Genomic DNA, 15,658 nt, shown 5'->3' with positions numbered 1-15,658 from the left:
ACTCTTGCGGTAGCCTAAATCTACCTGGGCTACCGACACAGTCATACCTGCTGCACATGGCAGCGCGCGAATGAATCAAAAGCGCAACTCGCCGCCAAAATATTCACGAGTGAAACGCAGGGCGTGGCCCGACACGCAAGGATACACATCCTGTCGGCGCTCCGGAATAGTGCGCGCACCCCGGGTGCCGCGGAAAGGGACCTCTCGGAGCCGCCGCAGTAGGAACGCCGGGCTGAGCTCCGCGCGGCGCAATATTTTTTGCCGGCGGCGGTCAAGAGGAAACGCGCGGCGGTGCCGACTCGATAGCGGCACGGCGTCGGAAGCGCGGCCCGCGTGATCGATTGTGAGGGATCAATGCGCTCGCGCGTCCTTCGTTCCCGAACGAGAGGCGAGGAGCAGCCGGGGGCGAAATCCCGAAGGTCCCGACAGCGGCCGTCGCGATCCGGGATCGCGCCGCTCCCTTCCTTCTCCCTTTCCTCTCTGCTGCCTGCCGCCGCGGCTTATTTATGCCCCCGATCCACGTCGGCTCGAGTCGTTGCGCCCGGCGCTCCCGTGGGGAAACAAAGAACGAAGGCGTTCGTCGTGTGTCTCGAGCGAGGTGGCTTCGCCGCGAGTTCGCTAGCCGTCGACCTCCCCGTCGCTTGGGGAACGAGGACATCTGGAAAGAAACAAACGCGCGACTCTTTCCTATCCCGACGCGAGCTTTGAGTGATGGGGTTGGGCTATTTGTTGGCACACGACCGTGTTGTACGGTGCGCCGCGAGGTTCCTTCACGCGGCAGTTAGTCGGCGCCGGGCAGCCCAGCTGTGATTCGCAATTGCGAGACGCAAAAAAAGCGCCGATGCTGGGGCCTGGTGTGTCAGCTCGGATATCGGTGACAACTAAGATTTATCTCGCCGTCGTCTCTGCCGGGGCAGATTGAAACAAGGGTGTCCGGCGTGGGTAGAAAAAAAAAACAGCAACAAGTGGATATGGGACATTTTTGTTTCTTGCTTAATCGCGTGGGTGTGCGGATCTCGTTGCACTGCTCCAAGCTTCTTCCGTTGCGAACGCATGCTCAGGCAGAAACGGGAAAAATGACTGCTCGCGGAACAGCTGATGGAACATCTCTATCTAATCTATCCCCGGACCCGTAGCCCGTGCAATGGGGGCCGCAGACTTGCTCATCTTACAGCGTAATCAGCGATGCCGCGGCTTCTCTGTTCCCCGAACCATGCCGACAAAGGTGAGAGTAGGCGGTCGGCGATACGGAACAAAGATTGCTTAAAAAGAAAGAAAATACGTTCGCCCTTGATAGCGGCTCAGGAGTGGCAGCGGAGAGCAGAAAAAGAAGAGAAGCTCCCCCACCAGCAGTTTCGGCAATATCCCCGACTTTTACTTTTTCCTCCTTTAAAGCGCGCCCACCCACGGACGGCCTTTGCTCCACCTTGCGGAGTTGTTACGACAGAACACTCGCGTGGCTTGGCAGTTCCTCGTTCTCCCCTCTTCTCCACAAAGGTCTGCCTGCCGCGACCACCTGCTGCACGGCGCCGGCAAAAAAAAAAAAAAGAATAAGAAAACAACGGTAAAAAGGAAATCAAAGAGCAGCGCAAGGGAGAAGTCGTGGGCGCTGCGCACGCGTGGCAGCAAGCACGCACATCGGACACGGTCGGCCGAGCGATCACAACGGCGGCGTCTCTGACGACTGGTCACAAGCTTAGCAAGACCACTTTTGACAGCTCTAGCGAAATACGCGAACTGTCGGCATCTTCGCACGCTTGAAGCGATGGCGAATGCACGCTAGAAAATCTGAACTAGGCTAAAGAAGCAAGGATGGCTTGAACCATAAACAGGCTTAATAGCACCGAGAAACTAAGGCCACAACATCTGAGCTTTGTCTGGCTAAACGTGCAGACAAGGAGCAAGCTACGACGAGATTCTAGATTTAAACAAAGAATACGACCGTTTCCTGTTTCTTTTTTTGCGGAATAAAGTTTACTCTTTCTCACCAGCGCGTCCTTACCCATTATAGCAGCTACGTCTTCACACGCCAAAGCTGCATGACATACCGCTCTGGTCGCCTTCACATAAATAAGCGCGCCAGGGCTAACTTCCTAGTGAAAATGTGTTTGTTCGATTTGTTCCGCGATTCCTGAAATTAAAAAAAAAAAGACTGCACGGACAAATTGCCAGATTCTTGACAACTGCGATAATGAAGTTTCATTACTTCTTTCAAGTGAGCAGGAATGGGTTTATGAATTCTGCGGGTGCCGCCGCGCTCTGTGCACGGGACTCCGAATGCTCACGCGCTTTGTTCAAGCGCAGCCGGAGGGGACAGCCCGACGCCCTCAGCGTCAGTGCACCTGAATTCCGGGAACGCGGAAGCCTCGCACGTGAAAGAAGCTAAACGCCAGCGCGGCCAGCCCGCGCACGTCACCAGCACGCAAAGCGGGGCCCGCGTAGTATCCCGGTCGCCCCGCGAGCGGTCAGGCTCGCGAAGCGACGCCAACACGGCGCGGATATGCTTCCGGGTGCCCGCACTACTACGTCCTGTCCTTTATAACAGCCCCGCGGGCGGCGGCGGCGGCGGCGGCGAGCGAGCCAGCCAGCGAGCCGAACCTAATCAGAAGCCGCGCTCCACGTCGCGGCGACCCGTTCCGTCCCAGCGCGCGCGTCCCGACCACTCTCCCAAAGCGACGGAAAGAAAGAGAAAAAGAGAACGGCGGCGGTTGCCGCACAGGCAACCACTTGTACGGGGCAGCGCAAAGCGCGCGCGGCGACGCGTCACAGCCGCCGCCGCCGACAACAGCGCACGACCCACTCCCTCCCTTTCCCGCGCTCTCCCGCGCTGTCACCGAGCGGAGAGAGGCGAAATAAAAAAGAAGAGAGAGAGCGGAGAGATGGAGAACTCGTGTGGAGTACAGAGAGGAGGGGGAGCAAAGGAGACACGTACGGAGCGACGACGATGGCGAAACAAAAGCGGCCCGAGCGAGCAGGGCCTCGAGCCGTAAATCGGAGCGCGCCTCGTCGACGACTTCACTCTTTTTTTGCGAGAACGGAACGGCGCGCTCCTCGCTAGAAGGAGAAGCGACAGGCGTAGCAGCGCTCGTTGAGCGCGCGCGTTCTCGGCGCGACGTCGCGAAAAGGAGACGTGAAAGCGGAGAAGAGCGACGGGAAAAATAAAAGTAGTAGTAAATGAGGCAGCCGAGGAGGGCTAGGCACGACGACGGGCGTCTCATTCGCGCCGTTCGTGGAAAAATACGCCGCGGGCTTGCGTTTATTTCGTAGGCGCGCGCGCGCACTAACTCTCGCTCGCCAAAGTGGCAGCGACTGACGGCGTGCACGTCTGGCGCCTACGCGGATGTTTTCGGGCCGTCGCGAATAGCTTTCACGGGCGTTGAATAGCGCTTGCTCTAAGGGAAATGCTCAAACAAAGTAAAAAAGCACGAATCCACGCTGTGACGGTGGTTGGACAGTAAAGCAGAAGTGTTACCTGCAACGATTGCTCGATGAACTATATTAAGAGTAAATTCAGTTTACAAAAGCCTAAAGCCATTTCTTTCACTGACGTTGCCCTCCGGGAGTCCACACTATGCGATATCATATCGCATATATCGATAAAAAGGCTACGGACGGATCCACTTTCACATGCTATAAATGAAAGTGTAGTCACGCCCTGTGTCGGATATTGCGATATTACAAAATGCAATTTGTAGATGTGTTAAAGACGTGTAATCTACGTATATGTTTTTATGTCCGCTGCTGTGGCCCGCTATAACGGGCGCAAACACGCAAGTATTGCACTTCCCCTCGTATTACTGTTAGACGGAATGTTTACAAGTTCACAGTGGCCACCCTCTTCGGCGTGCATTTAAGTTTTTAGAGACCCGCGTTCTCAAAAAGTCGCATACTTCGTGCATCCACATGCCCTTTATACGGTCCCTGAATCAACTGCTGATGATGATATATTTTATATATATGTCGGCATTGACGTCAGTCCCATGTTGCAAGCGGACATCGCCGCAGCAACGTATGCGACCGCTGCGTTCTTCTCATTGTTAACGAGTGCTCTACAATCCATCATGTGCGCAGGAGACGTGTTTTGTGTTTATTCTTTACTGAAACGCACCCTCTTGTATATATTCCGTCTGTGTGATTCGAACCGCACGACGAGTGCTGAAATCTACGCGACCCCAGCTGGGCGCTTTGTCCTCTGCCGTACTGTCGTGCTTGAATTTAGCGCTCGTGCTGCAGTGATGGTTTTTTTTTTTTTTCCCCAAAAACCATGCAGATCCCAGCCATATGCACCTCCGCCGCAAAACGCAATTATCCACGGGCCTCAAGTTTCTCTCCACAGCATTTCGCAGTTAAGAGAACCATTCTAGCGTCAAATCGTCACGCGGCCAACGAGCAAAACCTACCAGCTTCGCTCCAACTGGTCCCAATAGGTAACGGCACTCCTCCTGAGCAGTACAGGACGCACGTAACGGAGTAATTAAAGCTGTGTTATCAACACGCCATACGCGCCACGAAGCCCACTTCGTCGCGGTCTGCCGCTCTCTGGCGGCTGGCGCAACCAGGATCCGCTCGGGCCATGGTCATTAGTCGACTCCACGCAACGGGGTGCCCCCAGCAGTGAGCCCTCGACAGCATGCACGCAGATGTGGCAGCCACGGAGGGGGGTGCACCGTTTAGAGCGCCAGATTCCCAGAACCGCGCCGACACGAGCCGCCCCATCCCCATAGAAGAAGGACGGAGGAGAAGGATCTGCGCTTCGCCTGAGGAGATGCTCTGGTGTTCCGCCGCCGCGGCACCTGGGAAGGGTCGATGGTCCCGCAGGCCTATCCGGCTACGTACGAACCCGCACTTATTTCTCGCCCTGAGCATGGAAGGATCGTTGGGCAGTGGACCAACGAGCCCGCCTATCGCTGCCACGGCACGGGCGGAGGACCTCTTCTTCAAAACGCTGCGAACTATTGTGCCCGTTGGCATGCATGCCTGTCGAAATTCCGTTTTCTAAAAGCTCATTGCGGCTATAACAAATCACGTCAAAAGAAAGAATCAAAATGAGAACGCTCAGAGAAAGAGCGCGCAGTACAAGCGTTAGAGACCCCCCCCCCCCCCCCCCCCCCACGTCGCGCGTGAAAGCTGGGCGTCTTATTTATATGCTCGTTCAAATACATCGAACACTCGCGCTCCTTAACCCGTGCGGAAGTACGTTTCAAGGATGGTCAGTTTGAAAAAAAAAGTACATTAAGCACTCGAGAGGGCTGTCCGACTACGGACACGCCGATTATTGAAAGCATGAGAGGCGCGCTTTAACAGTTATAATCACTCGTACGAGCAAATCTGCGTTAATATCTGTTAATATCTCTACTGGGCGCCCTTTCAGTTAGCGTGTACTAGTCGCGAGCATAATTCAATTGAAGCACAGGAGCTGCGATACTTGTTCTCAGCCTCCGGCTCAGAAAAGACAGGACCTCGGAGAATGGCTCCGCGCTTCTAACAGCGCCCCTCTGCTAATGTAGCCGTTTAGCACTCGACCTCGCAACGACTACCATGGTCGAAAGCACGCGAACCCACGTTCGAGGCGCACGTTCGCTTTCGAAACGGCGCCGGATCCGATTAATTGCGGTCCAATCGAGTCCGCTGGCGGCCTCCATAAAGGCGCGTACGCTCGTTGCGGGAAAGCAAAACGAACCAAAACAACTCCGAACAGAAAAGTACCGCGCGCAGGCGGCGCGGAGAATAAGGCTGTGGCCAACTGACCTCGACTGTTCTGGGCTCCTTGACCCGCTCCTGTGGCTGCGCCGAGGACTTCGCGGGCGCCAGGATGTCCTTGCTCGGCGTCGACGCCGGGAGGTGGGTCGAATGCCTCGGGCTTTCTTCCTTGACGGGCGAGGAGATGCCGAAGGAGCACGCTTCCGCCACGGGAAGCGCCGACGACGGAGGAAGCACGTGACCGCCGATGTTGCTGTGAAGCTGCTGCAGGTACTGCAGGTGCGCCTGGTGCGCGTGCGCAATGACGTCGGTGGTGGTCGTGCGCGGCACCGACGCGCTGGTAGACGGCGCCGTCGTCGTGAGCGGCTTGTGGTCCCTGAAGAAGAAGTTCAGCGTCGGCTTCTCGTCGTGAGGCGTGGTCAACTTGCTGTGGTGGTGGTGCGCAGACTTGCCATGCCCGCTGGTCGTGGACGCCGGCAGTGGCTTGCCCAAAAGCAAGGCGCCCGGCGCGGCTGACGGCTCGGCCGTCTTGGGACTAGTCGCCGGGGGTACGGATGCGATGAGCGGCGGTGGGCTCAGGGGACTCTTGGCCGCGGGCCGCTTGGAGTCGTTCGCACCGTGCGAGGTCTTGGCCTCGTCCGGAGGCTGCATAGCTTCCAGGCGGGGCATCTTGGCGCGCTGCGGCTCCGGTGGCGGCGGGGGTCGGCCGCCGCTCGACGAGCCCAGCTTGAGGGACGACGTGAGTCGCGAACGCTGCTCTTCGTCGATGACAACGATCTCGCTCGTGTGGTGGTGGTGGTCGACGTTGTTCGAGGAGGAGGACGAGGAGCGCTTGCTCGAGGAAGAAGACTTGCTGTGGTGGCTGCCGCTTCGGCTGTTGTTCCGCGACGACTCGGAGGAGCGATCGGAGGATCGCGACGAGTCCTTCTTCTTCTGGGAGCTCGGCGTGAGGAGGGGCGCGGAGGTGGGCGGAGGGATGATGGGGGGCAGGCCCCAGCCCGGGTAGAAGGGCAGGTGCGCTGAGCTCAGGTACTCGTCTCGCTTGACCGTCTCACCGAACGCCGAGCTCAGGCCACCGCCGAGCGAGGGCCTCGGGCCGAGAAGGTTCAGGGCCGCCGCGGCGCTCGACGACGACGTGTCAGAGTGCCGGCTGGACGAAGACGAGGAGGACTTTTTGTGGTCCCTGGAGGAAGAGGACGAGGTGGAGGTGTTGGTGGTCTGCGCGGAGGCCGAAGAGGAGGCGAACTTGGCCGTCGTCTGGCTCTCCTGGAGCCTCTGCATGTGCTCGGCCGCGTAGCGCACCGGGTCGGCGATGTAGGAGGAGGGCGCCTTGTCCGCGGAGGAGACGCCGTTGGCGCGCGGGTACGAGCCAGCCTTGGCGTCGTCGGCCAGGCGGCAGGGGTCGGGCTTGGGCAGCATGTCGGCGAACATGGAGGAGTAGCCCGCGGGCAGCGCGGTGGCCGCCGTGGGCGGGTACAGGGAGCGGGCCAGGTCGCCCGGGGCGAGCGCGGCCGCGCCGGCTCCGCGCATGCTTAGCGCCAGAGCCGTGGCCGGCTCGAGGAAGGCTGCGGCCGAGGGCGCGGCCCGCGCCGTGGCGGCTGCGGCTGAGTGGAAGGCCACCTGTTGGTCCAGGCAGCCCAGCCGGGCGGCGGCCATGGCGTGGTGCTGCGCCGCTGCGGCGCTCCCGAACGCCTGCGTGCCGGAAGGTGAGCGTTATGACCACGCTGTTCCGGATAATCGTTTCGGGCATGCATGCCTTTTCGTCGCGATAGTGTACAGTCGGTAAAGCGCTTGTCTATAACAGCGATTTCAACTTCAACCAGCTACATCCTAAAACTGCCGAAACATACTCGTTCCAAACATGTCGGAGGCAAAAGCGAAGGGCTAAGACCTCAGTATTCCGCAGTAGTTTTATTCAAATCCCGCTTCGGCGGGGTAGGATAGCGCTGAGAGTACGAAAGCTGTGTTATAGACAAGCCTTTTACCGGCTGTACATAGGGCAGTTGCGATCTGAACACAGCATACAAGCTGCAGTGTGCAGTTTTAATGTACGTTCCGCAGGCACCACTGCAGAAGGGCGGCAAGTTGGGCCAGTTGCTTTATACAGACCATACCGAAAAACAACGCGCGAAGGAGACGGGACACAATAGAGAGGGACGACGACACAGCAATGACTCAGACACTACTGTTTAGTTTTAGTTTAGTCCTCAGAAAAGAACCTTCTTTCAGAATTGAGCCTTCTGGAATTCGCAGAGCACCCTGTCCCACCTATTTTGCTTTTCTTACTTGTCCAGCTCATAGCGAACCTCCCTAACAGCGTGCCAAACCTCGCTACAAGTCCCGGCTCGAAGAAGCCATTCAAATCTGTTCCGGCGCGTTGGTGTGTAAATGAAGTGCAAGCGGAAATGAAGGAGACAGTACCTGCTGCAGGAAGGCGTCGGCGGCGACTCGCTGCTGGTAGTGCTGTAGCCGCAGGAAGGCTGCCGGGTCGAGCAGGTGACGGCCGTAGGCAGCAGCCAGCTTGCGGTGCTCGAGCAGCAGAAGCTCCTCGGCTGCCGCGGCTTCGGGCCCGTCCGGCCGCACGTGCTTGAGCGACAGGTCCAGCGGAATCTCACCACGCTCGCCGCGGACGCCGCCGCCGGATCCGGCCAGCGCCGCCGCGGCCGCCGCGGCCGTGACGCCGTCCAGCGGGCCGCGGCCGTCGAACGGCCGCACCGCCGGGGGAAAGAAGCTCGCGTAGTACATCGCGGACGCCGCCACGTTGCTCGCCGTCGTTCTGCAGAGCAAAGGAAGTGGCCTCGTCAGGCACGTGTAACATCCCAAGTACGCGACGCTTGTTTCAATGAGGAGCCCTTTCTCCTAAATAGGAGCAGGGTGATGTCTTCACCTCATCCGTCCAGCACTCCCCTCATAAGCTTCAGTATAACCAGCAGGTACAAAAACTAAACACAACGATGGATAATTAGAAGCGCGGAGAGCACGGTGGTTGCGCTCTTCGTTTCAACGACGTACAGTTGGGGACTTAATTTTGCAGACCACGCGAGCGCGTGGCAAAAGCCACCGATGCGCGCTCTGGAGGCCCAGCGCCTGTTGTCGAGACCGGCGCGGCGCGCATGCGCGTCCTGTTTTACTCGCAGGCACGCCGATTTTCTCGCTTCCTGCAGCGGTGCAGCAATGGTCACTCAAGCACCGCATAGCGACGCCTTTGTAGCATTCATTTCTTCGCGATGGCACATTTGGGGCCTAACGTGACGATTGCGACGCTTTCGCGCAAGGGCTCTTCGCGTCCTGATAAACACTTCCGCGGAATGTTTTCTTTGTTTGATTTGCGCTATATCGTGTATAGACGATGAGACTAGCGGCTTGCGAACGGTGTCCCCGAATGAAGCGCGTACGAAGCACAGTTTCACGGTACCGCGCTAAATGCCAGCTATATGAATAGCCAACCTTTATTCACCTTGTTTATTTTGTAATTTGTCCACTGAACCTACATTTCAGCTCGCTCTCTGCTGCCCATGAAGTAGGTGATTCAAGTTTGATAAAACAAATTATTTCAGTGTTTTTGCTGCCTACTTCATTACTTAAAGATGATAGAAATGCGTACCCATATAAATTGTCATTTCGCTCTGCGCGTCGGCATTATTCAAAACGACACCTCGGGTTCCCATCGAGAAACGCCATAACATTATTCACTACTTTTCGCCGTGATATTAATCACCACTTAGGGCCTTTCGAATGCTTTTGTCACTAATGAACGGGTGTTCAACCACTGAAAAACTATCAGCTCCTTTTTCGTTGTTGACCTTGTCCTTCCGCTCCGCTGTGCATCTGCAAGGTGGCCCTTTTCTGATGGCGGCAAAAAGCGAAAAGGTTCAAGAGTATTCGGGGTTTCGGTGCATGTTATACGTCCCCAGATCAGCAAATTTAACCTCATAATCAATCAATGCATGCCAACCTTGAAGAATCGCTCCCCTAACAGCCCGTGTTGGCCTATTAGTAAGCCGGCAAATGTCCCTTTGAAAAACGGATTCTCAAAAGTAGCGAATAATTTCACGCCATTCAATGGGAACCCGAGGTGCCATTTTTACGAGTGCGACGGGTAGAGCGAACAGACAATTTATATTGGTGCGCATTTCTATCATTTTTAAGTAATGAAATAGGCAGCAAAAACACCGAAATAATTTCTTTTATTAAACTTACAAATCGGTACTTTATGGGCAGCGGAGAGCGAGCAGAAATATATGTTCAGTGGACAAATTACAAAATAAACAACGGGAATAAGGGTTCGCTATTCATACAGCTGGCACTTAGTCGTCGGTAGAGCGGTACCGTGAGAATGTGCTTCGTACGCGCTTCATTCGGGGACGCCGTTCGCAAGCCGCTAGTCTCATCGTCTATACTCGATAAAGCACAAAACAAACAAAATAAAACATTCCGCGCAAGTGTTTATCAGGACGCGAGGAGCACTTGCGCGAAAGCGTCGCAATCGTCACGTTAGGCCCCAAATGTGCCATCGCGAAGAAATGAATGCTACAAAGGCGTCGCTATGCGGTGCTTGAGTGACCATTGCAGCACCGCTGCAGGAAGCGAGAAAATCGGCGTGCCTGCGAGTAAAACAGGACGCGCATGCGCGCCGCGCCGGTCTCGACAACAGGCGCTGGGCCTCCAGAGCGCGCATCGGTGGCTTTTGCCACGCGCTCGCGTGGTCTGCAAAATTAAGTCCCCGACTGTACGTTATCAGACTTATGTGTCTACCATTTTGTGCTCGAATGTACGACGCTGAGAACGGTTACTGCATTGGAATGTAATGTCTCATTATAGGCGTGACCTTTGCTCTTCCTTCCGCGCATTCTGGATGTCAAGTGCAGCTTATCAACGTTGATGTCGGTATCGTATTGCTGTTAGCACAAGTTTCCGAACGTGGCGAGGCTTTTTCAGCCTATCTCGCTCCACCATCGGAGATAACAGCGCTAACGAGAATGCCCAGCGTAAAGATATCAAGGGCACCAGATTTGAGCATAAAACGCTGGCGGGCTTTCTTTCAACTAGAACCTAGAATAAAGTTCCTTTCTTGTTCTTTTTTTTTTTTTTCGCAGAAACGGCGCAGTGGAAAGCAGCGAAGGTGGAACTTCTTTTCGAGGAATCGGGAATAATCTTTATAATTACGAAGAATTACTTCGCCTAGCGACTTAAAAAAAAGCCTACGAGAAAGCACAGCGGTACACCTGCTGATTTTAAGGGGCAGCGCAGTCGATGCGGGCAAATGCTTCACGCAAGTGCATATAGTCGTACCCTGCTCCCCCCATCAGGACAGAGGGGACAGAAAGCCGCCAAGAGATATGGACAAAACTTCACCGAATCTTCGTCTTCCGAGATCAGTTGTGCAGTGCCACGAAGAGAGAAGACATGCCGCGAGAGTGGAACCGTCACAACCTATACAAGCCGAGACGAGAGGAGGCGACGAACAATCGCGGTGTCTGCGAGAATAGTGCCGTCGCGCACTTTATGGGAACGCTCGTGGCCAGACCGCCTGCAGCGTGACCGCTGGTTTGACATCAAGCACACACGCAGACATCAGTAGCGAAAGAGACGAATGCGCGACGACAAAGGAACCAGGAAAGAGCAAAGAGCGCGGCAGGCCGACGTCGTTCGATAATCGCGGTTGACAGCCGCGCCATGTACGAAGTGCTCCCGACACGATAAAGAAAGAGACCGAAAGCCTCAAGCATCACCTTTACAGAAAGGCGCGTTTGCATATCGTATATGCTTAATATGCTTTGTAGCTTCGCGGCATTGTCAGCCGATCTCGTCATACGAATTAGACTGTGAGCTGTCGCGTAGGAGTGCGTCCGTGGTATCTCCGAGAGCAAATAGCGTTTCGGTATCTCCGCGTTCGAATAAGGTTTCGGAAAGTTTCGAAACCTTTATAGTTTAATGCCGTAGATGCAATATTTCAATGCGGCGTCGGAACGAAACACCACATTATTAAAGCGAAGCTTTCTACGTCTCAGTTGCGCCGTAGATCGTAACACCGAAATACACTGCAAGAAAGCTAAACGGCACACGATGACGATGATGGTGTTGATGATGAAACGCGGAGCGCCTTAAGAAGTAGAGTTTCCCGTGGTCGCAATCGAACCTGCGTCCCTTCCGACACGGCCGAAAGACTTTGGATTTTCGACTAAGGTTGCATGGGAGGAAGTGAAGCTTCGCGTTTGAACCATCTTTCTCTAAAGAAAGGGGCTTTCATTTTGTAGCGTGAGCTACACCGGCCGATGTTGAGCAGTTTCGCGTGGCTTTTGGAGAGCCGTGCTGCGCATGCGCCGGCAGCAGCGACGTCTCACCTATATTTCGCGTTTGCATTAGTGCGCAAAATTGCTTTGCCGAATTACTCAGTTGTAGAAAAAATTGTGAAGGCCAGTAATAAGCAACACCATAATGAAAGCAACAATGCGCTGAAAATGTCTGCACGACATTTATTTCTTTACTTCGACAACGCGTACAGCGATGTCTACAAATTAGTCCTCCCGGACTGTCGAAACTGTAACGGGCGGACTGTCGAAACGGTAACTAAGCGCCTGACAAGGACGAACGTAGCGTTCGGCACTTGCCGTGAGATGTTATTTCTTTTCGCATTTCATAGCGCACACGAAAGCAAAGGAGCTTCTAATCAGTTCTGAACATCTCAAGGAACAAGTTTACCTTTAAACGTTCTCGGTATTTCTCCTCATCCTTGCTTAGTTCCGGTTGTGTTTCCGCATAGTCAGTTTCCACTTCTCCAAACGTTACTTTGGATGTTTTATCTACTTTTCATGCACAATGCTCCAGTTAACACACTAACCCAGGAAACAGTAAAACTTGGCCGTCTTCTGAAAAGCGTTATCGCGACGCCTGGGGATGGGGGCCACGATCAAAATTCTCGCTGCCTCCCGTATGCTGCGTTTTTTACAGTTAAACAGCGAAAGCTATAGGCGGTCTCTTCTCGAGCAAGTTCAATGCACCTTCAATTGCGTGAGTGAGGGTGCGCTTGGAAGTGGCGTCAGGCGCAAAATAGTCTAACGTCTCGAAGAAAGATAGATGATCGATTGCCCACACAGTGCCACAATGCGAACTGCGCGCAGCCGTTAATTGCCACGCGAGATTCGAAACAAAGACAAAAAAAAAGACGCCACGTGTTTCAAAAAAACAACAACAAAAAAAAGACGCGGCGAAGGAAGTACTGTTACAGAAAAACGGAGAGAGAGAGAGAGAGAGAGAGAGAGAGAGAGAGAGAGAGAGAGAGAGAGAGAGAGAAAATAGACTTGAATATCAAAAATGCTGGCGACGTTAGGCGCAAGATGGAGTGGGGGCCTCTTTACGGGTTCCATATGCTGTTAAGGCCTCCAGGCCCCTGGCGATCAGTACGTTATCCACCACAGCTTCGCTCGTCATATTTCTTCACAGTGGAAGGGCTATGAGGTTTTCGAAGTTTATAGGTTTCGAAGTTTATACGCTGTAGCGGAGGTCTACGGATTCGTTTAAACCAAACTGGGATCTTCAACGCGCACCGAAATCTGAACGCATGGGCATTTTGCCTCTCGCCCCTCGATCGGAAAAACGGCCGCAGCGGCCGGGATCAAACCCGCGTCCTAGGCCTCAGCGGCGCACCACCTTTACCCACAAGCCACCGTTGCGGATCAGGTGTGCGAACGTATTTCACTTGTTTCCAACGCGACGTGAATGCGAGCACATCCACCGTGACCGATGAAATCACCCCATGCTGACATCCACATCGCTCAATATGCGTGAGGCCCAAGGAACAACGGAACTACGCGTAAACGAGGGTCCACCTCAGCCGTCTGAGTCTCGAATGTAGCTCGCGCAGCATCGCGAAGTCATAAGCGCGGAAATTGAGGTTTCTGTGCGTTAACATGCCGACGCCGACGACGACAAAGACAAACGGTATCACACAGTGCTCTTTGAGACGCCCCGTAGAGCAAGCAAGCTAGCTAGTCGCTGTGTTTCCTAATTTCTAGGTTCAGTTCCAGCAAATTACGTGCAATTGACCAGTTATTTTCGGTATAGCAGTAACTGCGTCGGCGCTTGACGAACACCCGGCAACGAAAGCTACGCAGCTTGCAACAATAAAGCAATGCAAACTGCAGTGCCCCACAACTTGCTCAAGCCGCAACTGTTACAGCTACAGTGCCTCGCGCGCTTGACGAGGCGAGAGAGCGATAATAAAGCGGTAGGGAAAGCCACGCCGGACAACGCATCCAGTCGACCGTGCGGTCGGCCGCGTCGTCCCCCATGCAAATTAGACCGGCCACGTTCGCCGGCGCTTCCGCGCGCAATCTTGCGCGCAACAACTCGCGCGCCAGAGGCACGCCGCCATCGAGCGGAGGTTGGCGTCGCCGTTTAGAGTCGGTAATTGCGGCGGCTGGCGGCGCAAACGGGGCCACCGCAACCACGCGCCGAGCTGCGCGCGCAAAAAAGCGCGCGCCGCATCAGCGCTGATTGGTTTTAGAGCCGCCCCGACAGGCTCGCCCGCCGAGCGCACTTCTCATCCCCGGACGCTCTGGCTGTCCGGAGAAGAAAGCCACAAAGAAGACATCCGACAACAGCAGCAGCTTCGGCGGGCGCGGACGCAATTAACGCGCAGGCTGGAGCGTAAGCGCGCGCGAGGGCTATCAGGGGCCGCTGACAGTTAATAAAGTCGGCCGTAGCCTCCCCTCCTCCGCGGACAGAGAGGCGGAGTGGGTGAAGGCTGTTTTGGCGGTCGCCGACGCAGCGGACTCCTCCGCGCGCGCGCAACTCGCTTCCGTTCCGAAGAACCGGTTAAAATCGCGGCAGTTCATTGTGGTTTGGAGTCAACGCGCTAGATCGAGCAGACTTGGTGTAGAAGCGCTCGCGATGCTACTAGCCTGCTAGACACCTTCATTTACTTCGAGACCAGGAAAAAATTCCCACGGGGAAATGAAAACAGCAAAAAAAAAAAAAAAAAAAAAGCCCTACTGCAGTACAACGGTTAAATGTGACAAACTCATCGCGTAGATTTATATAAGTGTGTGTACAGAAGGTATGTGTACATAAAACCGGAAAATGGAGTACAATTGTACTTTCTTGGGCGTTCCTTCTGTCGGCGCGGCACCCGTTTTGGAACCCAAGCATAGTTAACGGAATAATGGAAAATGTTGTTAGATTGAGTGCAAGCGGCTCAATTATTGGTCAGTTATTGCGCCCTCTCTTGAAGGCTTCCTTCCCTCTTGAGAGTAACAGTTCCCAAAAGTTGACGAAAATTAAACCGTGCTTCACACCTGTGCTCTAACGCGCCGTAAATAAAAATAGCTAGGGATTTATTTATGCAGCACGGTGTTTTCAACAGGCCTGCGCCGAAGTATTCGTACTTCGGGCTCGCCTCCACCAGACGAACTGCCGGTCGAACAGGCTACTTCGCCTTGGGCAGCGACACCTCAGCCGTTGAGCCACCGCGGGTGGTCTCTCACCGGATCCCAAACTCCCATGCCTGTGGCCTCAAATCAGTCGCCAAAAAAATTAAAACGCTCAAAAAAATTAAAACGCTCACGTGACAACGCGCTAACAGATGAAGGCGAAAAGCGAAAAACCCCGTGTGTCACCTTAGAGATCCCCAGGCGGCCAAAAGTAATCCGGAGCCCTCCACTACGGCGCGTCTCAAAGCCCGGATGTAGCTGGGCGCGTTAACCCACCAAAATTTGGAAATTTGTGACAACGCGCTAAAGTGCGCTAACGAAGTGTTAGCGCGCGCCTTGCGCTAGGCGCCTCTCTCTCCGGGCTTCCCTTCCAACGGTGGCGGCGTGGGGGAGCCGGCGCGCAGGCTCTCTCCCGGCGACACACAATCGTCATGCGGGGCGCGCGACGCCGCCACCGACATAGTAATCTTCGGATCAATAGGCGCACGCGGGGCGTGCTCGCACGGACGAGCCGCGCATACGCACGC

At 55.1% G+C, this 15,658-nt stretch overlaps 1 protein-coding gene across 1 annotated transcript in view; it reads right to left on the bottom strand.

Moving 5' to 3' along the window:
* LOC144169874 (uncharacterized) overlaps nt 1-15,658 on the bottom strand; it is a 70,554-nt gene that overhangs the window by 31,932 nt on the left and 22,964 nt on the right. The window contains exons 2-3 of the mRNA XM_077699282.1: nt 8,122-8,476; nt 5,749-7,392 (exon numbers count right to left, since the gene is read on the bottom strand). Coding sequence (XP_077555408.1) covers nt 5,749-7,392; nt 8,122-8,445 — 1,968 coding nt within the window. The 5' untranslated portion in view covers nt 8,446-8,476. The remainder of the gene's footprint in view (nt 1-5,748; nt 7,393-8,121; nt 8,477-15,658) is intronic.

The sequence above is a fragment of the Haemaphysalis longicornis genome, unplaced genomic scaffold, assembly GCF_048455015.1.
Source record: "Haemaphysalis longicornis isolate Haplotype H1 unplaced genomic scaffold, Haemaphysalis longicornis Haplotype H1 scaffold_2, whole genome shotgun sequence".
Classification (NCBI taxonomy): Eukaryota; Metazoa; Arthropoda; class Arachnida; order Ixodida; family Ixodidae; genus Haemaphysalis; species Haemaphysalis longicornis.
The sequence above is the reverse complement of the archived record's forward strand: the minus strand, read 5'-3'. Positions and strand labels throughout refer to the sequence as shown.